The sequence below is a fragment of the Sceloporus undulatus genome, chromosome 6, assembly GCF_019175285.1.
Source record: "Sceloporus undulatus isolate JIND9_A2432 ecotype Alabama chromosome 6, SceUnd_v1.1, whole genome shotgun sequence".
NCBI lineage: Eukaryota > Metazoa > Chordata > Lepidosauria > Squamata > Phrynosomatidae > Sceloporus > Sceloporus undulatus.
This window is the reverse complement of record NC_056527.1, coordinates 64,728,435-64,743,395: the sequence shown is the minus strand read 5'-3', so window position 1 is coordinate 64,743,395 and position 14,961 is coordinate 64,728,435. Positions and strand designations below refer to the sequence as shown.

The window sequence follows — 14,961 nt, the reverse complement described above, 5'->3', positions numbered from 1 at the left end:
AATATGTCTGCTCTCCACCTTCATCTGTTCAACTGTAGATTGAAGAACTATTAATTCTAGCAGCATTGAATTATTTGTTGTTATTAGGGAGGCATTTACCCGAGCTAGATTCGATCAGCTTGATACTATGGTAAGATATGGGAGATTTAATGGCATCCTTTATAATGAGTGAACCTGTATCTGTGGAGACCATGAAATTGAGGATATAGCACACATACTATTTAAGTGCAAATTGTATCAGCAGGCAAGAGATTTGTATCTTGGACTCTGTATTAAACAAACAATGCACTGGGATACACATATTAGAACAACATACTTTATGAATGGTCAAGATTCAAAAATTTCTTTCATTACAGCTCAGTATTTAAGCGAAACATTACATCTGAGATCTACTTATGTAGGACTGATTGGTGTAATTAGCAGAGATGATGAAGAATTTACCCCTACAATAAATTTACCATTACTATAACAACTTAATGTATTATTGACTATTGTATTTATATTTTTACTCATTCATTTTTATATTCTTTTTATTTAACCTTTTATATAGAGTTTTTATACAGAGTGTTATATAAGTTTTGCTGTACTTGTATTGTATTCTTACTCTTATACATTTTATTTTATGTTCTTTTTTTAATGTTTTATATAGAGATTTTATATAGAGTTCTGTTTAGCTTTGTGGTATTTTGAGATAGCCCATGGGCTAATTAATAAACATTGATTGATTGACTGTTGTTATTAGGGCCACATTAAGGTTTTTGTAGGCATTAGGTACTCTTGTATTTGACTCCTTGCCTCCCCTCAACTATGGACAGAAATCATCATTCCAAAAACTGTCCTATGAACCTCAATTGGTGCATTATGTTATTCAGCATTGGTTGTGTTCTGTGGTTATAATTAAAGGGATCACTGCAGCTGGACATCAATCAAAAGTCAATCACATCTGCTAACTAAAATTAATAAATACTTAACTATTTTTTAACCTGTCACTGACTGCAGCCAAGCCAAGACGTGGGTCTCAGGGTAGTGGCAAAGGCCGTGACAGAAAGGCCTGGGCACCCGGCACACATTACTCCTCCTTCAGCTGCCATGGTGACTCCTTTTTACTTCAAATGGCAGAAGCTGTAGCAGCATGCTCCCACTAGCAAGCAGCAAAATGCACGCCTGAAGATCGTGGCTTGCCTGCCCCTGCTGCCTATGCAGATCAAGTGTGGGTGACTGCACCAGTAGGAAGATCAGATCAAAGTGACTGGATGAAAGGGGGAGTGGGAAAGAGATCAGATAAAAGGAGCAAATAAAAATGCTGCAAAGTAAACATAGGGCCTGTACAGACAAGCCAAAATAAAGATGCTTTGGGTCATTTTAGAGGTATGCTGTTTAAATGATGCATGTATCCAAAGAGGCTGGAAGCCACACTAAAGCCATGCTCCAGTCCTAAGGACTGGAGTACATCTTTGGTACAGCTTTTGGCCTCGTAAAATGCCTGTGTCATTTAATCAATATACCACCAAAGTGACCCGAAGCAGCTTTATTTTGGCTTGTCTGTACAGGTGCATAACAAGCCATTTTATGTTTTGAATGTGATTTTTATATAACAAATGTGATTCATAATAATTTATGTTTTCAAGAATTGTTTTTCTAAACCCATTGCTATTTTTCTATTTCAGTTTTTTAAAATTCTAATTTTTGTTACTGAAAACAGAAAATATCTTTCTTTTAAAATTTTGTTTTCCTTCCCAGTTCCTGCAAACATTCTTGTTAATTCTCTTCTTGCAGGCTCTAACATTTTTGTATGCTTTAAGACATTGTGCCTAAAGTGCCTAATAGGTAAGGATGCCATCTCATTGACGCTGACCCCATGAATGAGAGACCTCCATGTCATCCACAGTCTTGCTCAGATCTTGCAGACTCAGGGCCATGGCTTCCTTGAATGAGTCTATCCATTTGGATGCAGCCTTCCTCTTTTCCTATTGCCTTCTACCTTACCAAGTATTATTGTCTTTTCTAGTGAGTCATGTCTTCTCATGATATGCTCAACATACAACAGTCTCTTTTTAATAATCTTGGCTAAGCAGAGTTCAGGCCTGATCTGCTCTATGGCAGTTATTTGTGTTCTTAGCAGTCAGCAGTTACCCTCTGATTTCTTCTAATTTTTTGACTGCAGGCTCCATTCAGATTAATGGCTAACAACATAATTGCTGCTTCAAACACAAACTGTTGCAAAGTGGGCAATCGTACTTCAGCTTAATACAATGAGAGGTTTACAGGCATATATACAGCTTTTCTACTTCTCTCTTTGCAGAGTCCTCCTCAAAGCCAGGAAGTCTCTAATTAACCACATTTTCCCTTTTCATCCAAATTGGGAAACTATAGCTACCAGCTATGGAACAAGCCAGGACTTTAAATCACAGCTCAGCACTGTTCTATGCCTTGTTCTGAATCTAGTAAGCATAGTTTTCCAATCTGGATGAAATGGGAAGTTGTGGTTAATTAAAAACTTCCTGGCTAGGCACACCAAAAGGGAAACTACAAAGGGTCTGCATGCCCAAGCAATAACAAGAAGAGATATAGTCACCCCAATGTGACCACTGTGTGGAATCCTAACCATGGCAACAAGCCATTTAACCATGCCAGCAAAAAGAAAAAGCGAAGTAAAAGAAGCCTTACTAGTATAGTCACATCTGTGTGTAAAGGCAAGTTTTAAAATGGAAGCCTCCATTTACATTATGAGCAATCAAACAATTTGGAGAGGAGACACACATGTCCCAGAGAGAGAAGCAGATGCACAAAAACTTTGTCTACATAAAATATCATGGCTTGACTTTTGACAGCAGCAATTATAACATGAAAATGGGTCACTGAAAATCAAGTTCATTGATTCACTGATCACAAATGATTAGATCTTATCTCCAGCTGCTGAGTGCAAAATTATTGTCTTAGACAAAGAAAAGGATGGGCTGCAGCTCAGTGGTCTGACATACAAAAGGTGCCAGGTTTAATCTCTGTCATCTCCAAGGTTGGAAAGAAACCTCATAAAGTTGTTCTCAGGCTGTGTAAAGAGTGCTGGGCTAGATGGACCAATGATCTGAGTGTAAATGAATGAGCCTCTGCTTATCTGCCAGGAAATATAATGGCCTGTTACAGACTGCCAAAATAAAGCTGCTTTGGGTCTCTTTGGAGGTATTTAAATGATGCATGCATCCTAAGAATCCGGAAGCTGCACCAAAGTTGCACTCTAGTGCTTAGGAATGGAGTGTGGCTTTGGCGCAACCTCCGGACTCTTAGGACCCATGCATCATTTAAATAGCATACCCCCAAAAAGACCCAAAGCAGCTTTATTTTGGCAGTCTGTAACAGGCCATAGATCACTACACAGTCCTACCACTCAAGACCCCTTTTATGAAGTACTAACTCATGTATTCCTTGGCATTTTTATTATTTTGATCAATTTCTTATTATCTAGAATGAAACAAATGTCTAGATAGTCCACAGATTTCTTTCTCTCCTTCCTTTTGCTACATGAATAATTTCTCCATTGCCAAAGTGTGGAAGCTTGGCTGATCTTTCAGTAATAGCAGCAACACTTACTTAGCAGCCCAGTAGCCAACACTGCTACCTACATGCTGATTTAGCAAGACTTGGAAAGGCTGTAATCTGCTACTGAAATTTAAGCTCAACACAATGGGAGACAGCAGTTAACATGTCATTTCCCCCTTTAACACTCAGTCTCTTTCCCTGTTCTTTCCTGAAACTCTATCTTCTCAACAATTTTCTGTGTTTTACAGGTTGAGTCTCCCTTATCCTAAATACTTGTGTTTGGGATTTTGGATTTTTAAAATTTTTTATTTTGGAATGCCTGTATTTGCACATACATACAAAATGAGATATCTTGGGAGATAGGAGCCAAATCTAAACACAAAATTAATTTATGTTTCATATACATAAGGCTGTAATCTTATCTAACCTATCCCAAAGGTAATTTTATACAATATTTTAATATTTTGTGCATGAAACAAATTGACCCATCAGAAAGTAAAAGACTCAGCCACCCACTGGAAAAAATAGTTTTTGGAATATTTTAGATTTCTGGATAAGGGAGACTCAACCTATACTTTGTTTTGCTTCTGTGGCTATTAAAGTCAGCTATAAATGGGTTTCAATCATTGGAATCTGACAGCAGTACTGGTAAACAGAAACCTTTCCCCCAAAAACAACAATCACTCTCTGGGGAGATTGTAGGAAAAAATTGGACTAGGATCAAGAAATGAAGCAGGAGAGTGACTGATAGATTTTTGCAAGGCTAACAATCTATTAATCACAAATACCTCCTTCATACAACCTGAGAGGAGACTGTACACATGGACATCACCAGATGGCCCATACAAAAACCAGATGTGCAGCATAATTGGGAGGAGATGATGTGAAAGCTCTGTTCTCACAGCAAAAAAAGATACTAGGTGCAGACTATGGCACACACCATGAACAAGTAATATCAAAAAAAGAAGAAAGCTAAAGAAGTATACTAAACCAACCATCATACAAAAAACAAAACCAGCAGAATTTTAAAACAATGTGAAAAATATATAAGCCTAACTGACTGGGAACCAGAAGAGTTATAGACAGAAGCTAGGAACATAGACAAGGAGGAAAGCAGAAGATACTATTTCTAGCCAAAAAGAAAGAGAAGAATCAATGGATGACAGACAAAAATGCTTCAGGCAGTAAAGGACAGATGAGAAGCAAAAAGAAAGAGAAGCAGAAACAGAGCCAGAATCATGAATGTAATGATTTAATGACTAGTGTGCAAGGATAAAGAGAATTACTATAATAATCACTGTAGAGAAATAGAAGCAGAGAGTGAAAAGAGATTTCTTCCACAAGGTCTGCAAAACCAAAAGGAAATTTAACCAAAAGTGGGGATGCACTATGATAAGAAGAAGAACATACTACATGACCAAGAGGAAATAAAAAGATGATGGAAACAATACACAGAAGAGTTATATAAAAGGGACAAAAAGAATGGGTGACACATGGGAAGAAGAATCATATGAACACGAACCCAAAATTTTTAAAAGTGAAGCTGCACTCAGAGCAATTGGGGGGGGGGGGAGATAAATCACCAGTAACTGATGACACACCAATAGAACTGCTGCAGTCTAGACAAACATCCTTTACTTCAGTTCTAACTAAAATCTACTAACAAACATGGAAAAACAATGGCCCACAGATTAGAAACTATCAATATACATTCCTATCCCAACAAAAGGAGACACAATAGATTGCATTAACTACAAAACCACTGCATTAATTCTCCATGCAAACAAAGTCATGTTCAAAATTTTACAGAAAAGATTCCTATCACATATGGAGCGAGAAATTCCAGAAGTGCAAGCTGGGTTCAGGAAAGAGGCACTAAGGATCATAGTGCAAACATACATTGGATAATGGATAATGGAGAACACACCACAGAATTCCAGAAGAAAATCAGCACATGTTTTATAGTCTAAAGCAAAGCTTTGACTTCATAGAACACAAAATACTATGGTTTACTGTTTACTGTAAACTATGGTTTACTGTTAAAAATTGGGTATTCCCCCTACATTTTATTGTCCTAATGAGTAACCTGTACTAAAAACAAGTGGATACCATTAGAACATAATACAGAGAGAGACAGAATGGAAAGGGGATCAGGCAAGGCTGAATTCTGTAACACTATCTGTTCAACTTATATGCAGAAAATATGATTGTGAGAGCACATTTAGACTCAAGGGGGAAAAGTAGCATGAAGCTTAAAGGAAGGGATATCAACAATCTAAGATATGCAGATGACACCATACTATTAGGAGAAAGTAACAAAGACTTGGAACAATTACTAAGGAAAGTCAAAGTGTTTGGGCAAGCTTATTGTGAACATTAAGAAAATAAAAATAATGACCATGAGTGAGTTACATACATTCAATGCAGATGAAGAAATTGAAATTGTTAAAGATTCCAAATACCTTGCATCAGTCATTGATTAGAATGGAGATTGTAGTCAAGAAATCAGAAGAAGACTAGGCTGTGGAAGGACAGGTTTGAGAAAACTAGACAAGGTCCTGAAGTGCAAAGATACAACTGAACACTAAAGTTAGGATGGTGCATATCATTGTATTTCTCATCACTATGTGTGGCTGTCAGAGCTGGGCATTGAGGAAAACAGAAATAAAATCAACTAATTTGAGATGTGGAACTAGAGAAGAGTTCTGTGGATATTGTAGATGGCTAAGAAGACAAACAAATGGGTCCTAGAACAAATCACACCTGGACTCTCACAAGAAGCCAAGATGACTAAATTAAGGCTATCATACTTTGACCATATAATGAGAAGGCATGACTCACTAAAAAGATGATAATGTTTGGGAAGGTACAAGGCAATAGGAAGACAAGAATACCACATACCAGATGGATAATCAAGGAAGACATGGCCCTGAACCTGCAAAACCTAAACAGAGCTATTTGCTGAAATATTTATTTCTTAAACTAATTATTACAAAGAACAGTTGAAGGTAACAAATGCCAAAATATATGAGGTTTTATTGAGATTGTTTAAATAATAATAATAATAATAACAACAATAATAACTTTATTTTTATCCTGCCTCTCTGTCAAAAGACAATCGTGGCGGCTTACAGTTAAACGGATCCACACAGTACCCTGTATCCCTCCCCTAAAATATCCATTAAACACAAATAACCATTAAAACAATCTATTAAAATAATAAGAGATGGGCGGCTGGGGCTATAGAGTGCTCATTGAGATGGTGAATTCAGTTGGTGGCCGAGTTTGCTATTTGGGAAATAATGCTCTTGGTGTTAAAGATTTTTTTTAACAGATGAAATGATAAGCACATATAAAATGAGATTCCAGCATACAATACACAAGTAACTTGGGTCAGATTATCAGTTGTTCATCTGGTGCAAGCAATCTAGGCCCCAGTGTTTTGATGAACCCTAGAAGGGTAGTGGTTTGGATGCTGGATTAAGACTCCAGGAGACCAGGTTTCAAATCTTCCATCAACTCGGTGACAAGTTGCACTCTCTCATTCTTATAGGAAGGCAAACTTCCTTTGAATAAATTTTGCCATGAAATCGAGCCTATAATATGATCACCATAAGTGGGAATTGACATGAAGTATAGGAAAATGAGGGTGTATTTGCCATGCAGGGCAGCAACTATTGCAGTGAGCAATTGCTGGTTGCTGGAGCTGTTTCATTTCTTGTTTCATTTCTCTTTCTCTCTTCACCTTCTCATGAAACAACGTGAAAACTTAAAAAAGGTAATGACAGTAATCTGACAAGTGGGGATGTATGATTCAAGAAGCATGGATTGAGAAAGTAGGCTGAAGCAAATTGTTCCTCTTTCTTTCTTTCTTTCTTTCCTTTCTTTCTTTTTTTTGGGGGGGGGGCAATATTTGTCCTGTCCCAATTCCATCCTCATCGTCTCACACCAAAGAGCCTGTGTGAATGGATGCGTGTATGTACCAAGAAGAAGCAGTGTTTCCTGCATCATTTCACTTCCTTTGATCCCCACCATCCACCCTCATCTGTTTGGGCTGGGAAATAGAAAGAGAAAGAGCCTAGGTAAGAAAAAGCAGATCACAACAAAAGGAGGAAGGGGAGTTAGAAAGACAGAAGAGAGGGAAAGCACGCAAATTCGGAAACAAGGCTAGACCATTAGATGTTACAATCCAACAACATATATAGTTAAATAATCACAACATTAGTCATAAAAACAAGCAAACTCTAAATTCCTGGATTACAGAATATAGAATATCTTCTTGCTTCTACAACAGAGTTTACAAAAGGAGGGGACTCTAGTCAAAATGCCCAACTGGAAGCGGCATGAACTGGTAGTGGCATAATGCTCCTGACTTTGCAGGATTTGTTACAGTATTACCTTGAATTAGATAAAGATACAGAAGGATTCCACAAGGGCAAATGTGCAATCGTGAAGATAATGCACCAACTCAGAAGTGTGCTGGGGAACTATCTGGTAGAGAGTCACGTGACCTGGAAATTACAACATTCCACACTGCAAAGTGGAAAAATCACCAAGATTCATTAAGGTTGGCTGGCAGAAGCTTCTCCATTGATTTATATTATTACCAAAGGACCTTGGATGACCTGTACTGAACAGAGATGGAGAAACCCTGTGCTCAGTTGGTGATTTATTATGCTTGAGTGAGTACAGTTTGCATTGTAAACATTCAAAGTATAATCTCCATAGACAAAGTACTTAAAAGTGAAAAAGTGAAACCAAGTATTGGGAGAGAGAGCAGATTGCTCAAAAATTGGAGATTAAATTAATTGGCAATTTAAGATTAAAATAAGAAATAGATTTGGCACCTCTGAGATTTAAACAATTAAAAGATATACATGGAAGCCATATTTCAGAAAGGGAAAGAAAAATAGTGTCTCTGACACCAGATTCTAACAAAGAGTGATTTATATGGCCAACAGAAAAAGTTCCAGAGGTGGCTAGAATAGATTTTCTCTGCCAAGCCTCCATATACAAGAAAGCAATGTGAATTTAGAGAAGAAATTGGATTTGCTAAGATTAGATATTACCGGACAAGTAAATCATTTTAAAGAGCTTGCTGGGGAAAAAACAGTGAAAAGAGATCACAGCATCAGTCTAGAATCTCACAACCATTACAAATAAACATGAACATGAGACCTCTGATCATTCAATGGGAATTGACATTTTATAGCAGGATTTGGAAAAGGCACAGGATAGAATTATAATGACAGAGTTAAAATTAAAATAATCACAGATTAAGTTGAGAGCTGTTCCAGAAGAGCTGACTGATTTAAAACAGATGGTTTTTAAAACTTTTGAGGGTCTGAAGGACTTGACAAGAAGGCTCTTGTAAAAGAAAGAATGGGTTAAAAAATGGAGATGGCTGCTTTATGATGATCTTTTATGTCTTGAACAAGACAGGTGGAAATTCAAATCAAAAGACATGATTCTTAAGGAAAGCAAAGATCTTAACTAGTTTGATTATTTACAACATAAGGACAGATTCAATCAAGACAACAGAAAAGCAGCCATAGAAGTTAGAGAATATGATTTTTATTCAAAGTTGTGTAAAGATGATGAGCATGTAATTTAAAAAGTGTACGTATACAGAGCTTTTGAAATTAGAGATCAGATGAGTCTATAAAGGAGTACATGATAAGGTGGGTCCAAAATTTGGGGCATAATGTTAGTGTCAATGTACGTGAAACAATGAGGTCCAAAGATTTATAATTTACTCTTTGTGAAAACTTAAAAGAAAATCTGTATAAAATGATATACAGATGTTATCTAAGGGGTTGTTCACATGGGCTGAAAGAAATGGCACCAGCCCATTTCGGAACTCACCTGTTTAGATTATGCATGTGGCCAAAACTAGAGCAAAATGTACCCATGCTGTACTATGGGGCTTAACCCACTGGAGCAAAATTAATCCCAGTTTTCTCTAGTTCAAGCTAGAAAGAGCATATTATTGCATAGGAGTGTGGACTATATGCCTGTGCAAAAGCAGTCAAAAATCACCCTAGGCTGGGTGAGCCACCAGCACCATTGCTAGCCATAATTTTGTTGTCACCTGCTCATCAATTACACAAGAGAATGAATGGGCAGCTGTATCATCAACCCATTAATTTTTAAGGGACTCTGATATGTGGTTCATGATTATTCCATCCTTCCCACTACTTATTCAGTATTGCAGTCATGATTGTATTCAACTTGTAAGTACTGTATAGGTGAAGGGGGGGAAATCCAAAAACAAGGATTGTCAAGCCGCATCTGAATTTCTTATTGCACAACATCTCTCTAAATGGCATAATAAATATGAAGACCCCACATGGCTACACCCAGAAGGAAGCCAGTGATATCCACTGTATTTGTTGTTCCACAGACAGCAGTCCTAGCGGAAAATGTTATACTAGCTCAACAAACTAATCTGGGTCATTGCACTGACCTTCTGTCCTCCAATGCCCTGTGTTTCTTTTGTTGTGTGATTCGAGCATATATTCAGTCTTATGATTCACTTCCAGATCTCAATAATACCAACTTTAGAAAAGAAGATGGAAGGGACAGGAGGATTTATTACTTCCCCCTAGTTAAGTAATAGAATGGCCAAACCGTCTGGAGGATTCTGTAAGTCCAGAAAAGTAAAATGCTCAGGTTCTGGAATTTTAACCCACATGAGATGGAAACATCAGAACTTTCTACACTCAAAATAATCTGTTAAATCGCAACAGCACTAGATCATATAGGGAATTTCTTGGATCTATTTGCTCTTGCTGATCTGTGTTGCTGCAAAACCAAAAAGGCAGAAGCAACAAAGCACTGTAACTCTCAGACAGAGTGAATAAAGTTCATTGAGCCAAGCACTTTTGCAGAATAATAATGCTCAATGACCTGTAATTATTAGAAGCAAGGGAGGAAATAAGGGATGGGATAAAATCACGTCCAACTTCTTATCAGATTCCCCAAGGTCAAGTTTATGGGAAATTTGGCCCTATTTCCTTGAGGCTTTAAAACATTTGGTTTTTCAGCCTTATCTCAGGCTGAACAGGGCCTGCCCACAGTCATCTCAATCTTGTCCTCACTCTCCCAAACATCCTTGTAAAGTTTATGAGTCTGCTATTCCAGTTTACCTGTAACTTGGCTCACATTTTAATTTTCCACATCTGCTTTGGCTCAGTGACATGACTGAGAGATAGTGGCTTTAGCATCAAGGAGTTTAATGGAAAGGGGGGGATACAAGCAAAATAGGGGGAAATAATGCATCGGAATTGTTTTTATTTTAAAGGCTAAAGACTGCTTCAACTCATACAATTCAGTCACAAATCTGATTTCTGTGCAATTCAGAATTGCACAGTTCTACATATTCTATATATAGTGGTACAGTTGCACATTCTGGAATGAGTTTTCAAACAGAGCAGTTTTACACACCGAAACAGTTTCAGCACATAATTTGCATTCAGTAAAGTATGCTAGATACTAGAAATATACTTCAGATTTGGATAAATACCAAATGAATTTTTTCTAATACAGGAAGATTCAGGGTTTATCTAAAACAGACTGAAGGTCTGAATCACTTGAAGCAATCCAGAATTCTCCTGAGCGATTTAGGGATTCTAGGAGCAAAGGGAGAGGCAGAAAGTATGTGTGTTTTCCTTTATGGGAATATGCCAGTGCAGAGAGAGGGAGAAAAGAAAGATAGTGACTGACAGTTCTAGCTTCTAATTATAGGGGAAACATTTTACCAGGGCTCTCTATTCGCCATGTTTAGAGCTAGATCACTGACATGTCAGTTTGCTTTTACTCAGTTCTGTGGTCTTTGCTAGCAGTCAGTTCTTTCTTCTGTGAGGGAATGTTTAAAGAGCTCTGGTCTTCAGAGGCTTTTTTGGCTTACTGTATTTACTCATGTATAAATCTAGACATTTAGGTCAAAAATTTGACCCAAAAAACTTGAGTCGACTTATCCATGGGTCAATGTAGATACTGTACTTTAAGTCTCATTTTTGCGAAAGGGAACCATCTCCTGGTAAAAAGAAAGAGTGTAATTTGTCCTGGCAGCACTGTCCTCCTCTATTCTCTCATCCATCCAGCCTTTAAAGTGAGCACAAATTTATGTCTCCTGGAATTTTGTAAGTTCTTTGGCATTGTTTTCCTTTGTTAATCCTTTGTTTTCATTTAGAACCTTTGTTACATGCTCCTAAGTTTTACCCTCGACCTATCCACAGGTCATATCAAAATCCACAATCTTGGCCCTAAAACCTACCCTTGAGATTGACTTATAGTCGAGTATATACAGTATGTATCGTACTAACAATCACCATTCATAAATTAGTTTTATTCTTAATTTTAGTCAATCCTTTCCTAAAATTCCTTCCAAATCAGGCCTATCCTGACTTCCTTATCCTGGCTTAAAATGGAATGCTTAGTACTCTCAGTGTATTCCTGTTGTTCCTTTAAATCTGTTTGGACTGACAGTTGTTACTTCTTAAGTATCAGTTCCCTTATTTTTTAACTCACAGCACGCCACACCAATTTTTGTTCACTTTGTGGAGAATGGATTTTTAGCTCAGTGTCCTCTGTTTCAGTCTGGGACTTTTTTCCTCCTCTAATTGATGATTGCTGTAATAATTTATTCTCTGTTTGACTCTAAATCTTGTGTGTGTGAGAGAGAGAGAGAGAGAGTGAGTGAGAGGGGAGTATTATAACAAGATCTATTACTGAACACATCCAGTGCTTCAAATTGTACTTTCTTGATTTTACGTCTCAGTTCACAAGGGAAGTAAATAAATCACTTATTTCATTCTCACAAGAATGAAAACTTTCATGTTTTGGTTACAAGAGATTTTGCACATTTTTCAAACTTATCATCTGTGCAAAAATTTGTTTTATGCAAATATAAAATCCATTTGTGCAAAAATGTTGCATTTTGCATAAAAAAACAATGTCCTGAAATAAAAAACATAAATAATTTAAGAGTGCATACAACTCTTGTAACATGTTTAGATATGTTGAGACACTTTTTTTCATTACAGACACTTCTTTAGGTACTTCACCGATCCGTCTGATAGCCATGTTAATTCGTATTTCCTATGAGATGTATGTGTACAAACTGTTCACTGAACTAGCAGTGATTCCTATTTTAGCTTCTCCCTACCACCTTTCAAGGGGCTTAGTACATGTGCAAACCTGAGTCTATCCTTTTGGATTCACGTTTGTTTCTTTCCTGAAAGTTTTCCAATCACTTCTGTGACTGTAGTTATTGGCATGCAAACTGCCCAAAAATACATGTGCAAAGAGAGACAAGAAAAACCCCAAAAATCCCAAATTGTGAAGACAAATACATACCTTGCACTTGTCTTTCTGAAATTTGAGAGTATACCTGCTTGGTGGATGCATTTATTATGCATGCATGCAGACAAATACACACACACACACACACACACACACACACAATAGGGGGGGGGTCTATTTTGCATTCTTCCCTAGTGAAATTTAAACACATCTAGTATTACTACTACTCTCAAACCTATTCTTCTCTTGCACCAAAACCAAAAGTAAACCTGCACTTTTGTCTGTGTGCTGAAATCGGACATACTTCATCCTTTCAGAAGGGCAACTAGGACAGCAATTTTATCCACGCCTGCCAAGAACTCAAAAACATTATTAGAATATATAAATAATGGATACTTGCAAAACCCACATCTATTTGTCAGATATTTAGCAGGCTTACTTTCCTTAGAGGAAGCTACAATGTTTGCAAAATGCTACCCAAGTCTGTGAAAAAGAAATATTACATAAAGGCATTAGCTGATTTCTGAAGGATGGCCAAAGGGGATACATGTACCTTCGGATTTCTTGAAGCAAGGTTTAAATACAGACTGAAATTCATTTTTGCAGCTTCTGAAACTGTCACTGTGTTCAGATCCAAATGTTGTGGTCAGTCCACACTTTTCTAAAATTAGACATGCATATCTGCCAGCAGTCTAGATTCAACTAGGCTACTCAAACTTTTTACCTTCAGGGTCCCCTTTTACATCTACATGCAGATGTCGTGTCCCCCTCCATTTGACATAGTAAATGAATAAAAATATTCCGTTTATTTAGTGTGTGTGTTTTCATTTGTACATTCAGTTATATTCATATTTTAACATTTAATAAGGAAATAACATTACTTAGAACAGTTTTAAGTAAGTAATTCAATATTTAACTCAGCGTATGTGTACATTTTACAGATTAAAAAGTTTGGAAAGAGGGATCAGACCTCTAAGTTAAGGAATTTTGGTGCTGCAAGAGACATAGCTTTTGAAAGATGCCAATGTGAAAGTATAGCCGCAAGAGTGAGCCTGGCTTCTATCTCCTAACAGCAGATGATGGAGAATCCAAAGAGACTGGCAAACCCTCAGCTAAAGAGGCCAAACGCCATAAGTGAAAGCAAAGTAGCTCGAGAGTACAGTTCCTTGCGATGCTACTGCAGCAACGGACAAAAAAGAACCAGCAGTTTTACCAGAAAGCCCCTTTAATGGGCATGCTGGAGGTAGGCAGGGATACTGCCAAAATGTGTATACACGATTCTAGAACATTATAGAATGGTGTACACCATTTGTGTGATGCACATAGACTATGACAAATAAATAAATAAAAAAATAAATAACACTTGGTTAAGAAATATGTGTCAGATTCAGTTCAGCATGATCTACCTTTAATTTCTCCCTCTGCTGTTAAGCTAACTTGGGACTCTTGACCCAACCACTTTCCTTCAGTCAAATTTACTCAACAGTGTTGTTGCAGGAATAAAATAGAGGAAAGATTTTTGTGGGTTTTTTGGGCTATGTGGCCATGTTCCAGAGGTGTTTATTCTTGATGTTTCACCAGCATCTGTGGCTGGCATCTTCAGAGAAGAGAAAATAGCAGATATGTCACTCTGAACTGCTGGGAGTTAGGACAGGATAAAAATATATAAATGGCAATTAACTTACATAAAAAAAAGCATGCCACAGAATTCAAGCTAGCAAAATGGACTACAAAGTTAAATGAAATACCTGAAGTTTTAATGAATTCATGCAATTATCCACAGTAGCTTAAAAAGCGAAGAGAAGTCATTGACTCTTTTTATTATCTTTGGCTAATACCATTTCCCCCATTGTTTTCTTTTCCTTTAATATTTGTCCATCTGTCATCTGTGTAGAAAACACATTACACCTCCTAAATCACAAGAACTTCCTCTTCTTTGGTTGGATGTAGTTCTTTACCAACCAAAGCAGAGGAAGTTCTAGACTTTAGCATGTGCTCCTTTAATTTTTTTTAACCTTTAAAAAAAAAAAACAAGCAAACCTACAAATTGTCAAGTATCCAATAATCTTCCATAATAACTATATCGAAGTTTGGTTATCCACCAGGTCCAGAAATGTA

General features: G+C 37.2%; 1 protein-coding gene across 6 annotated transcripts in view; it reads right to left on the bottom strand.

Annotated features, from left to right (window-relative positions):
• The window catches only part of SUGCT (succinyl-CoA:glutarate-CoA transferase), a 372,291-nt gene that overhangs the window by 157,310 nt on the left and 200,020 nt on the right, over window positions 1-14,961 (bottom strand). Inside the window, exon 13 of one of the 6 annotated variants that reach the window (XM_042476873.1) lies at window positions 7,535-7,591. The exons of the other annotated variants lie outside the window; for them this stretch is intronic. Coding sequence (XP_042332807.1) covers window positions 7,550-7,591 — 42 coding nt within the window. The 3' untranslated portion in view covers window positions 7,535-7,549. Of the gene's footprint in view, window positions 1-7,534; window positions 7,592-14,961 lie in introns of those variants that run through there. 6 annotated transcript variants of the gene reach the window in all.